This window comes from Ammospiza nelsoni, chromosome 10, assembly GCF_027579445.1.
Source record: "Ammospiza nelsoni isolate bAmmNel1 chromosome 10, bAmmNel1.pri, whole genome shotgun sequence".
Classification (NCBI taxonomy): Eukaryota; Metazoa; Chordata; class Aves; order Passeriformes; family Passerellidae; genus Ammospiza; species Ammospiza nelsoni.
The window spans coordinates 111172-123509 of record NC_080642.1 but is presented as its reverse complement, the minus strand read 5'-3'; the positions used below and the strand labels follow the sequence as shown (position 1 = coordinate 123509).

At 54.5% G+C, this 12338-nt stretch overlaps 2 protein-coding genes and 2 long non-coding RNA genes across 4 annotated transcripts; 2 read left to right on the top strand and 2 right to left on the bottom strand.

The window, feature by feature from the left end:
- Nucleotides 1-3839: 3839 nt before the first annotated feature.
- On the top strand, nt 3840-4889 carry LOC132077833 (uncharacterized). Its single transcript, XR_009419117.1, has 2 exons — nt 3840-4023; nt 4501-4889. It is a non-coding gene; the product is annotated as an uncharacterized LOC132077833 (long non-coding RNA).
- Nucleotides 4890-4907: 18 nt separating this feature from the next.
- Nucleotides 4908-5662, top strand: LOC132077622 (COMM domain-containing protein 4-like; the record flags this gene model as incomplete). Its single annotated transcript, XM_059479437.1, has 3 exons — nt 4908-4970; nt 5214-5248; nt 5347-5662. Coding segments are annotated over 3 exons (414 nt in total), but the record flags the coding sequence as incomplete, so codon positions are not given.
- A 1682-nt stretch (nt 5663-7344) lies between these two features.
- LOC132077619 (COMM domain-containing protein 4-like) lies at nt 7345-8099 on the bottom strand (the record flags this gene model as incomplete). The annotated part of the gene is made up of 3 exons (XM_059479436.1): nt 7345-7660; nt 7759-7793; nt 8037-8099. Coding segments are annotated over 3 exons (414 nt in total), but the record flags the coding sequence as incomplete, so codon positions are not given.
- An 18-nt stretch (nt 8100-8117) lies between these two features.
- On the bottom strand, nt 8118-9181 carry LOC132077514 (uncharacterized). Its single transcript, XR_009419074.1, has 2 exons — nt 8984-9181; nt 8118-8506 (listed from the first exon to the last, which is right to left on the bottom strand). It is a non-coding gene; the product is annotated as an uncharacterized LOC132077514 (long non-coding RNA).
- Between the last annotated feature and the right edge of the window lie 3157 nt (nt 9182-12338).

The following is a 12338-nucleotide window of genomic DNA, read 5'->3' as shown; positions in this document are numbered from 1 at the left end:
GCTCCCGCACCAGCCTCCGAAAGCCCACCCCACCATCCATATGCTAGCCCTGCAGTGATTTTAGCCCCCAGCGAGCAGTCCCCAGTCACTTTGCCACCCCCTGCGTAAGTTCTCCTGGATGCCCACAGCCCCGTTCACAGGTCTAGTGCCTTTGCCATTTCCATTGACGTTGCCAGCCCCGCAGTCCACTTCCCAGCCCCACAGTGCGCCCCAAGAGGTGCCATCACAGGCGCAGGCAATATTCTGCCATCGACGGGGTTTTCAGGCGCAAGCTTCCAGCCTCCCTTTCGCCACCCCGCACATCCGGTTCTACTATTAGCGGCACTACCCAGCCCCTGCACCCATGTCACGGGCCTACAGTGATCTCGGCGCAAGAACGCTACAGTTTCAGGTACCAGCCCTAAGGTTGCTGCGATGTGTTTTGCCGCAATTCCAGTCGCACAATGACAAGACCAGGCCCAGTGATCTCAGCCCTTTTAGCTCTTTCCCCACAAGCTTTATTTTACTGCCAGCTCTCTTCTTGCAGCTCCAGCTCTGTGTTTTTCCAGCTTCAAATGTCAGCATCTGGCTCTTGGCTCCAGCTTGGAAACAATTCAGCTCCCGCACCAGCCTCCGAAAGCCCACCCCACCATCCATATGCTAGCCCTGCAGTGAATTTAGCCCCCAGCGAGCAGTCCCCAGTCACTTTGCCACCCCCTGCGTAAGTTCTCCTGGATGCCCACAGCCCCGTTCACAGGTCTAGTGCCTTTGCCGTTTCCATTGACGTTGCCAGCCCCGCAGTCCACTTCCCAGCCCCACAGTGCGCCCCAAGAGGTGCCATCACAGGCGCAGGCAATATTCTGCCATCGACGGGGTTTTCAGGCGCAAGCTTCCAGCCTCCCTTTCGCCACCCCGCACATCCGGTTCTACTATTAGCGGCAATACCCAGCCCCTGCACCCATGTCACGGGCCTACAGTGATCTCGGTGCAAGAACGCTACAGTTTCAGGTACCAGCCCTAAGGTTGCTGCGATGTGTTTTGCCGCAATTCCAGTCGCACAATGACAAGAACAGGCCCAGTGATCTCAGCCCTTTTAGCTCTTTCCCCACAAGCTTTATTTTACTGCCAGCTCTCTTCTTGCAGCTCCAGCTCTGTGTTTTTCCAGCTTCAAATGCCAGCATCTGGCTCTTGGCTCCAGCTTGGAAACAATTCAGCTCCCGCACCAGCCTCCGAAAGCCCACCCCACCATCCATATGCTAGCCCTGCAGTGATTTTAGCCCCCAGCGAGCAGTCCCCAGTCACTTTGCCACCCCCTGCGTAAGTTCTCCTGGATGCCCACAGCCCCGTTCACAGGTCTAGTGCCTTTGCCGTTTCCATTGACGTTGCCAGCCCCGCAGTCCACTTCCCAGCCCCACAGTGCGCCCCAAGAGGTGCCATCACAGGCGCAGGCAATATTCTGCCATCGACGGGGTTTTCAGGCGCAAGCTTCCAGCCTCCCTTTCGCCACCCCGCACATCCGGTTCTACTATTAGCGGCACTACCCAGCCCCTGCACCCATGTCACGGGCCTACAGTGATCTCGGCGCAAGAACGCTACAGTCTCAGGTACCAGCCCTAAGGTTGCTGCGATGTGTTAAGCCGCAATTCCAGTCGCACAATGACAAGACCAGGCCCAGTGATCTCAGCCCTTTTAGCTCTTTCCCCACAAGCTTTATTTTACTGCCAGCTCTCTTCTTCCAGCTGTGTCCCATTCTGCGATTAGTCCTCAGATCCACAGTGAGTATCTCTTGTAGCAGTGACTCTTTCTGCAGCACTGCAGTCCCCACCCCGTCCCCAGTGATTTCAGCTCCAGTCCCACAAGCTTTATTTAACTGCCAGCTCTTCTTTTGCACTTTCTGCTCTAAATCTTCACAGTAGTGCCACACAATACTACTTGTGCTTCTCAGGACAGGATCTTTCTTTTAGCTCTCGTTCTTGAGCTCTGATCACAGCCCTTACAGCAATTTCAATTCCAACCATGCAGTTCACCTCCCCGCTCCGCAATCCCTATCCCAGCCCCACGGGGGTTTTACACCAAACCCTACCATATTTCTGTCTCCTCCAGGTCTGCTGCCGCAGCTCCAGCTCCTCAGCTTCCTACTGGCTGCAGCTAAAAGCTGCTCATGCTTCTCACTGCACCTTGGGGCTGTTGATAAGGCCACAAATCAGTTACTGCCATCATTACAATTTCAGTATCTCTAGAAGCTGTCCCATCCACCCACCCAGCCCTAAGTGGCAACCCTAAGTGGCATCCCAACTCTGGGGACACTGGAGGCCTGAAGCTCAACATCCACCCTCCCCCTCACCCTGGCTCTCAGCCCAGCACCTGCACAAAGGCCTCCTCACCTCCCCTCAGGCAGCTCCAGGGGCTGGCAATAGCCACTGGACTCCTGCCCCCCCCCCATCCCAAAAGGCACTCTTGGGCTGGTTCTTGGGCCCTAGAACCCTCTGAGCCCCCACACCCTCAGCCCCTTGTTGGTACCACAGGGCAGGGGCTGGGAACCCCCAGGCATAACCTGCAGGCCCAGTGCTGCAGCTCCATGCCTTCCTCCCATGGCATTTATCTAGCCTCAGCATTTCCACCACTCCACGTTGTTTTGGGCCTGGCTCATGCCAAAATCATTATTCCACACCCTGGGGTTTTATGTCCCCACTGCTCTCACAACTGGTGCTTCAGCCCCAGTCCCACAACCCTTACCGAATTAACATGAGATATCTAGTAAAGAAAACAAATCAAACCAAAAAGATGTATTAAAATGGGCAATAATAAAATAACACAATTAAGAAAAAAAACATTACAAGTAAAAACAAAATAAAGTAATAAAAATACAAAAAGCAAGCTTTATTCCTCGTATTCTGAACATTTCTTTAAATCCAGAAACCGCGAAACGGCTACTTTCCAGCCCCCAGTGACAGCAGGCAGTGCCCCCCCCCCGCACCGCGCCACTCCAGGCCCCACACCAGCCGCCGGCTACCCGAGCCACGCAGGGCGCGGCAGAAAGAACTGGACACGGCCGGCCCCAGATACGGCCGCAGGCGTCGCGTCCGTGCTCACCAGCGCTCCCCGGATCAGCTGCCGCGGGGGTCCCGTCCTGGCGCAGCGCCGCTCCTCGGACCGCGCATCCGCAGCTCCCGTCGCTCCCAGCTTCACCGCCGAACTGAAGCCATTGCCGCCCCAACGCCCGCTATTTATGCCCCACGGGCGGACAGCCAGCCAATCACAACCCGAGGCGGCGCCTGCCGGCTCCACCAATCCCAGCCCGCAAATTCCCGCCGCGCTCGGCTCCGTGACTCCCCGCGGTCCCCTCAAGCGCTGCTCCCGCCGCCGCCATTGCTGTGGCCGCGTCCGCCCGCTGCCCGCCGCCTGCCCGCTTCCCTGGACCAGAACCTGATCCCGACCAGGACCTGAACTGGAAGCTCCCGGCCGCCCTTCCCGTCCGCAACAGCGCCTGCCGAGGCAGCGGCAGCGGGGACGCTGCTCCGCCGGCTCCCAAAGCGGCGGTGGCGGGAGCGGCGCCTCAGACGTACGGGCGAGCGGGGCCAGTCTGAGGCGGCGAGCCGCGACTGAGCGGGCTGAGATCGGCGAGACCGCTTCCGGTTTGAAAGGGCGGCTGTGATTGGACAGGGCGGACGGAGAAAGGCGGGCCGTGATTGGCAGGCTTAGGAGCCGTCAGGCTGAGGCCCGTGGGAGCGTGGGGCGGAGCTCGGGCTGCCCGAAGGGCTCGCAGGCGGCGGCGGCGGCGGCGGCGGCGGCGGCGGCGGCGGCGGCGGCGGCGGCGGCGGCGGCGGCGGCGGCGGCGGCGGCGGCGGCGGCGGCGCTCGCCAAACCCCCGTCCCCTTCTCCGGCCTTCTCTCGTGCCCAGGTCCCGGCGAAAAGACCCCCGCAGAGCCCCTACCGGAGCGCCCCATCGGCACTCGGGGCAGGAGGCGGAGAGGAGTGTAGCCCGGGAGGGGTTCCGGGTCGTCTTTGCGGCAGCAGGGCGGACTAGGGAGCGGCGGCGATTTGGTGAGGAGAGGGCTCGGGAGCGGGGAGGGCGTGCAGCGCCCGCTGCGGGCTCTGGGTGCCTCTTCTACCGCAGTGCTTCCGCTTCTGCGGGGACTTGGCCTGCCCCGACTGGCCGAGATCAGCACCCTGGCCAAAGTTAAGTGCCCGCGTCCCCCTGCCCGCCCTCCGCCTGCTGCGGGCCCGCTGCTCACCCTCGTCGTCGGATGTTATAGATGATAAAACAATATTGGCTTTCACATTCATAGATTAGCTTTTTGCATTACAAGTATTTTGATATGGTAAAACTTATACTTACTTTTAACTGCTTTGTATAGTGTAATATGCCAGTTTATGTATGCACTGTATATTTCATATGAATAGTAGCCTGATAAATATATCGTAGGCTTTAGCAAAATGTTGAAATAGAAACTAAAGTACTTCTATGTAACTAACTCAGAAAATGGTGTAAAGCAATTATTCTGTTTATTATAACTGCAGACTGCCCCTACCAAGTGATAATAGTGACAAAAAGAGCTTAAGCATCCAGGAAGCATTTATCGACTCTTATCGGTATTATCAGGGAGTGCGAAGCAACAGGATAAAACTACAGGAAGAAATAAAATGTGTAGACCTCATTTACAGAACGTTCTGCAGACAAGTCAGAGGTTAAAACCAAACAAGAGAGTTCCTGGAACATCAAAAAGTCAAAGGAATGTTTGAATAATGTGTAAGTTAATGAATATGCATGTAACCTCAGCAATGTAACAGTATATAGTGAACATGTTTTTAAGCTACCTCTGTGCTCTTTGGCTGTGTGCTAAAAGCATCCCAGTGCTGGATTATTTTGTCCTTTTATCCTTTAATAAACTTTTAAAAATTTTAAAGAATGAGCTCTGTTTATCACATCAGTGAAGCTTAAGCTGATCTGCATCCAGGTGTTTTGGGACCTGCTGGGGCAGGCCACCGAGGTAAGTGTGGGGCTACTGCAGTGGAGGCCAAGTATTTCAACACAATAGCATAATCAGCAACGTTAATTAATTTTGTGTTCCTCATGCAAGCCTCAGCCTTAAGAACTCTACCAGCCTCTAATAGGATTAATAATACGCATAGTAAGTGTTACTAGTATTAATATTTAGGTAAGGATTGTTAGTGTTAACACTGGTACTAAGTATGTTAGCTGGTATTTACTGTGAAGCTCTGCTCTCCCACAGTATGACAAGGTCCTGAAGCTGTTCTCAGGTGCACAGTTAGGTGAGCACTGCTGTCCTTACCACGGTCCCCCGATGGAGCCATGCTCCAGAGACGGGCAGCAATGAATCTGCAGGTGCCTTCCCAAGGTGACAGAGCTCGCCCTCCTTCCCATCTGCAGTCAGGGGATGTGAAGGCAACCATTGCTGTCCTCGGCTTCATCATCTCCAGTGCAGCCAAGCACAGCATAGACAATGTGTCTCTGTCAAGTGAGCTGCAGCAGCTGGGACTGCCCAAAGGCAGGGGAAGCCCTCAGGGTGGCACCATCAGCCAGACCTGCTGGGGTGTTGCTTACAGTTCCCAGCCCTGCCTTCTTCACACCCAGATGGAGGGCAGGCTGCCTGCTGTGCTGTCCTCCATCACCTCCCTTCTGTACATTCCGTCCCTGGGGGCTCCTCAGGTGCTTTGGTGAGGTTTGGCAGCTGCAGGTCTGGTGTGAGCAGAGGGATTCTTCTCTTGTCTCCCCTCATAAGCAAAGCATGCCAGCCAGCTGTGCTGTTTTACATGTCACTGACCCACAAAATTGCAGGAGACTGAGGACTCGTAACAGGTGCAGGACAGGTTCAAAAGGAACTTGGGACAAAACCTCTGTCTTTGTCAGTCCAAAGGGACAGCAGAGCTCACATCTGCTCACAATAATCCTCTGGAGAGCGGAGCAATGTTTGTATGGAAAGATGACTGGGGGTAAAATCAGTGGAAACCGAGTTACATTTGTATCCTAACAGGATACAAATGTAGGATACAAATATCCTACATTTGTCCCCTATAATGGGACAGAAATTTTAGGGTAAAATACAGGAAAACAGTAGTCTTTTGCATCTGCATATCAGCTGTTGAAATTTTGGGTTCAATTTCTTGAATCACAAATGTCATAGGATTCCTCCCAGATGGCAGCTGCCATGAAGTATGGCTCTTCTTGGTCTTGAGTTTCAGGGGCTGCTTCCAAAGTGACCTACAGACATTGGAATGAAATCATTATTTACTGTGTAAAGGAATCGCTCTCCAAAGCATCAGCCAGGGTCTAAATGTGCCATTCTGCCTTTTAAAAGTACCAACATCACAGGATTTTTCTCAGATTAAAGCTTCCATGGAGTCGGATCTCTCAAGCCTGGCCCTTGAGAATTGTGGGCCTCCTGTGAACTGGTCTTGCCAGAAGGGCTTGCTGAGTTTTCCACTGTGTGGAAAAGAGATCCCATTTGGAGCCTGAAGCCTCGTGTTTCCTGTAGGATTTCCACTCCTAGAATTGCACACTTTGAAGGATTTCTTATAGCTGAAGTTTTCTGGGAGCTAGGACTCTGGCTGGATTTGGGTCTCTGGACTCTCAGGTGAAGTGACCTTGAGACACTAGGGCATGCAGATTTCCTTGCTGTTGAAGAGCTATTGTTCGCACCCAGGAGCCATGGTCTGAATGGGGGTGTCACCTCTTAAATTTGCAAATGTAACAGGATTTCTTCTAAATGAATGGTGCTAAGAACATAAGGTCTGGCTGGCTTTCGACTTAGAGGCGCCTCCTCTAAATTGGTCTTCAGATGCTAGGTTGGAAAGTGTTCCTACATATGCCAAATAGCCCTTGCTATGCAGTTAATAAGCTTCAAAGTACCATGGAGTAGCTGCCCCTGCAAAGATTTTGGCAGAGCCTGGTTGTGGTGCCCCATTCCACTCCACCCCCCTTAGCAGGTCCTTATGGTTGTATGGGGAATCATTGTGGAGCATGCCAACCCAGCTCCATCCTGGGAACAGCACCTGTATTTTACCCTAAAATTTCTGTCCCATTATAGCTCCTGTTAGGATACAAATGTAACTCGGTTTCCACTGATTTTACCCCCAGTCATCTTTCCATACAAACATTGCTCCGCTCTCCAGAGGATTATTGTGAGCAGATGTGAGCTCTGCTGTCCCTTTGGACTGACAAAGACAGAGGTTTTGTCCCAAGTTCCTTTTGAACCTGTCCTGCACCTGTTACGAGTCCTCAGTCTCCTGCAATTTTGTGGGTCAGTGACATGTAAAACAGCACAGCTGGCTGGCATGCTTTGCTTATGAGGGGAGACAAGAGAAGAATCCCTCTGCTCACACCAGACCTGCAGCTGCCAAACCTCACCAAAGCACCTGAGGAGCCCCCAGGGACGGAATGTACAGAAGGGAGGTGATGGAGGACAGCACAGCAGGCAGCCTGCCCTCCATCTGGGTGTGAAGAAGGCAGGGCTGGGAACTGTAAGCAACATCCCAGCAGGTCTGGCTGATGGTGCCACCCTGAGGGCTTCCCCTGCCTTTGGGCAGTCCCAGCTGCTGCAGCTCACTTGACAGAGACTCATTGTCTATGCTGTGCTTGGCTGCACTGGAGATGATGAAGCCGAGGACAGCAATGGTTGCCTTCACATCCCCTGACTGCAGATGGGAAGGAGGGCGAGCTCTGTCACCTTGGGAAGGCACCTGCAGATTCATTGCTGCCCGTCTCTGGAGCATGGCTCCATCGGGGGATCGTGGTAAGGACAGCAGTGCTCACCTAACTGTGCACCTGAGAACAGCTTCAGGACCTTGTCATACTGTGGGAGAGCAGAGCTTCACAGTAAATACCAGCTAACATACTTAGTACCAGTGTTAACACTAACAATCCTTACCTAAATATTAATACTAGTAACACTTACTATGCGTATTATTAATCCTATTAGAGGCTGGTAGAGTTCTTAAGGCTGAGGCTTGCATGAGGAACACAAAATTAATTAACGTTGCTGATTATGCTATTGTGTTGAAATACTTGGCCTCCACTGCAGTAGCCCCACACTTACCTCGATGGCCTGCCCCAGCAGGTCCCAAAACACCTGGATGCAGATCAGCTTAAGCTTCACTGATGTGATAAACAGAGCTCATTCTTTAAAATTTTTAAAAGTTTATTAAAGGATAAAAGGACAAAATAATCCAGCACTGGGATGCTTTTAGCACACAGCCAAAGAGCACAGAGGTAGCTTAAAAACATGTTCACTATATACTGTTACATTGCTGAGGTTACATGCATATTCATTAACTTACACATTATTCAAACATTCCTTTGACTTTTTGATGTTCCAGGAACTCTCTTGTTTGGTTTTAACCTCTGACTTGTCTGCAGAACGTTCTGTAAATGAGGTCTACACATTTTATTTCTTCCTGTAGTTTTATCCTGTTGCTTCGCACTCCCTGATAATACCGATAAGAGTCGATAAATGCTTCCTGGATGCTTAAGCTCTTTTTGTCACTATTATCACTTGGTAGGGGCAGTCTGCAGTTATAATAAACAGAATAATTGCTTTACACCATTTTCTGAGTTAGTTACATAGAAGTACTTTAGTTTCTATTTCAACATTTTGCTAAAGCCTACGATATATTTATCAGGCTACTATTCATATGAAATATACAGTGCATACATAAACTGGCATATTACACTATACAAAGCAGTTAAAAGTAAGTATAAGTTTTACCATATCAAAATACTTGTAATGCAAAAAGCTAATCTATGAATGTGAAAGCCAATATTGTTTTATCATCTATAACATCCGACGACGAGGGTGAGCAGCGGGCCCGCAGCAGGCGGAGGGCGGGCAGGGAGACGCGGGCACTTAACTTTGGCCAGGGTGCTGATCTCGGCCAGTCGGGGCAGGCCAAGTCCCCGCAGAAGCGGAAGCACTGCGGTAGAAGAGGCACCCAGAGCCCGCAGCGGGCGCTGCACGCCCTCCCCGCTCCCGAGCCCTCTCCTCACCAAATCGCCGCCGCTCCCTAGTCCGCCCTGCTGCCGCAAAGACGACCCGGAACCCCTCCCGGGCTACACTCCTCTCCGCCTCCTGCCCCGAGTGCCGATGGGGCGCTCCGGTAGGGGCTCTGCGGGGGTCTTTTCGCCGGGACCTGGGCACGAGAGAAGGCCGGAGAAGGGGACGGGGGTTTGGCGAGCGCCGCCGCCGCCGCCGCCGCCGCCGCCGCCGCCGCCGCCGCCGCCGCCGCCGCCGCCGGCCGCCGCCGCCGCCGCCGCCGCCGCCGCCGCCTGCGAGCCCTTCGGGCAGCCCGAGCTCCGCCCCACGCTCCCACGGGCCTCAGCCTGACGGCTCCTAAGCCTGCCAATCACGGCCCGCCTTTCTCCGTCCGCCCTGTCCAATCACAGCCGCCCTTTCAAACCGGAAGCGGTCTCGCCGATCTCAGCCCGCTCAGTCGCGGCTCGCCGCCTCAGACTGGCCCCGCTCGCCCGTACGTCTGAGGCGCCGCTCCCGCCACCGCCGCTTTGGGAGCCGGCGGAGCAGCGTCCCCGCTGCCGCTGCCTCGGCAGGCGCTGTTGCGGACGGGAAGGGCGGCCGGGAGCTTCCAGTTCAGGTCCTGGTCGGGATCAGGTTCTGGTCCAGGGAAGCGGGCAGGCGGCGGGCAGCGGGCGGACGCGGCCACAGCAATGGCGGCGGCGGGAGCAGCGCTTGAGGGGACCGCGGGGAGTCACGGAGCCGAGCGCGGCGGGAATTTGCGGGCTGGGATTGGTGGAGCCGGCAGGCGCCGCCTCGGGTTGTGATTGGCTGGCTGTCCGCCCGTGGGGCATAAATAGCGGGCGTTGGGGCGGCAATGGCTTCAGTTCGGCGGTGAAGCTGGGAGCGACGGGAGCTGCGGATGCGCGGTCCGAGGAGCGGCGCTGCGCCAGGACGGGACCCCCGCGGCAGCTGATCCGGGGAGCGCTGGTGAGCACGGACGCGACGCCTGCGGCCGTATCTGGGGCCAGCCGTGTCCAGTTCTTTCTGCCGCGCCCTGCGTGGCTCGGGTAGCCGGCAGCTGGTGTGGGGCCTGGAGTGGCGCGGTGCGGGGGGGGGGCACTGCCTGCTGTCACTGGGGGCTGGAAAGTAGCCGTTTCGCGGTTTCTGGATTTAAAGAAATGTTCAGAATACGAGGAATAAAGCTTGCTTTTTGTATTTTTATTACTTTATTTTGTTTTTACTTGTAATGCTTTTTTTCTTAATTGTGTTATTATATTATTGCCCGTTTTAATACATCTTTTTGGTTTGATTTGTTTTCTTTACTAGATATCTCATGTTAATTCGGTAAGGGTTGTGGGACTGGGGCTGAAGCACCAGTTGTGAGAGCAGTGGGGACATAAAACCCCAGGGTGTGGAATAATGATTTTGGCATGAGCCAGGCCCAAAACAACGTGGAGTGGTGGAAATGCTGAGGCTAGATAAATGCCATGGGAGGAAGGCATGGAGCTGCAGCACTGGGCCTGCAGGTTATGCCTGGGGGTTCCCAGCCCCTGCCCTGTGGTACCAACAAGGGGCTGAGGGTGTGGGGGCTCAGAGGGTTCTAGGGCCCAAGAACCAGCCCAAGAGTGCCTTTTGGGATGGGGGGGGGGCAGGAGTCCAGTGGCTATTGCCAGCCCCTGGAGCTGCCTGAGGGGAGGTGAGGAGGCCTTTGTGCAGGTGCTGGGCTGAGAGCCAGGGTGAGGGGGAGGGTGGATGTTGAGCTTCAGGCCTCCAGTGTCCCCAGAGTTGGGATGCCACTTAGGGTTGCCACTTAGGGCTGGGTGGGTGGATGGGACAGCTTCTAGAGATACTGAAATTGTAATGATGGCAGTAACTGATTTGTGGCCTTATCAACAGCCCCAAGGTGCAGTGAGAAGCATGAGCAGCTTTTAGCTGCAGCCAGTAGGAAGCTGAGGAGCTGGAGCTGCGGCAGCAGACCTGGAGGAGACAGAAATATGGTAGGGTTTGGTGTAAAACCCCCGTGGGGCTGGGATAGGGATTGCGGAGCGGGGAGGTGAACTGCATGGTTGGAATTGAAATTGCTGTAAGGGCTGTGATCAGAGCTCAAGAACGAGAGCTAAAAGAAAGATCCTGTCCTGAGAAGCACAAGTAGTATTGTGTGGCACTACTGTGAAGATTTAGAGCAGAAAGTGCAAAAGAAGAGCTGGCAGTTAAATAAAGCTTGCGGAACTGGAGCTGAAATCACTGGGGACGGGGTGGGGACTGCAGTGCTGCAGAAAGAGTCACTGCTACAAGAGATACTCACTGTGGATCTGAGGACTAATCGCAGAATGGGACACAGCTGGAAGAAGAGAGCTGGCAGTAAAATAAAGCTTGTGGGGAAAGAGCTAAAAGGGCTGAGATCACTGGGCCTGGTCTTGTCATTGTGCGACTGGAATTGCGGCAAAACACATCGCAGCAACCTTAGGGCTGGTACCTGAGACTGTAGCGTTCTTGCGCCGAGATCACTGTAGGCCCGTGACATGGGTGCAGGGGCTGGGTAGTGCCGCTAATAGTAGAACCGGATGTGCGGGGTGGCGAAAGGGAGGCTGGAAGCTTGCGCCTGAAAACCCCGTCGATGGCAGAATATTGCCTGCGCCTGTGATGGCACCTCTTGGGGCGCACTGTGGGGCTGGGAAGTGGACTGCGGGGCTGGCAACGTCAATGGAAATGGCAAAGGCACTAGACCTGTGAACGGGGCTGTGGGCATCCAGGAGAACTTACGCAGGGGGTGGCAAAGTGACTGGGGACTGCTCGCTGGGGGCTAAAATCACTGCAGGGCTAGCATATGGATGGTGGGGTGGGCTTTCGGAGGCTGGTGCGGGAGCTGAATTGTTTCCAAGCTGGAGCCAAGAGCCAGATGCTGGCATTTGAAGCTGGAAAAACACAGAGCTGGAGCTGCAAGAAGAGAGCTGGCAGTAAAATAAAGCTTGTGGGGAAAGAGCTAAAAGGGCTGAGATCACTGGGCCTGGTCTTGTCATTGTGCGACTGGAATTGCGGCTTAACACATCGCAGCAACCTTAGGGCTGGTACCTGAGACTGTAGCGTTCTTGCGCCAAGATCACTGTAGGCCCGTGACATGGGTGCAGGGGCTGGGTATTGCCGCTAATAGTAGAACCGGATGTGCGGGGTGGCGAAAGGGAGGCTGGAAGCTTGCGCCTGAAAACCCCGTCGATGGCAGAATATTGCCTGCGCCTGTGATGGCACCTCTTGGGGCGCACTGTGGGGCTGGGAAGTGGACTGCGGGGCTGGCAACGTCAATGGAAATGGCAAAGGCACTAGACCTGTGAACGGGGCTGTGGGCATCCAGGAGAACTTACGCAGGGGGTGGCAAAGTGACTGGGGACTGCT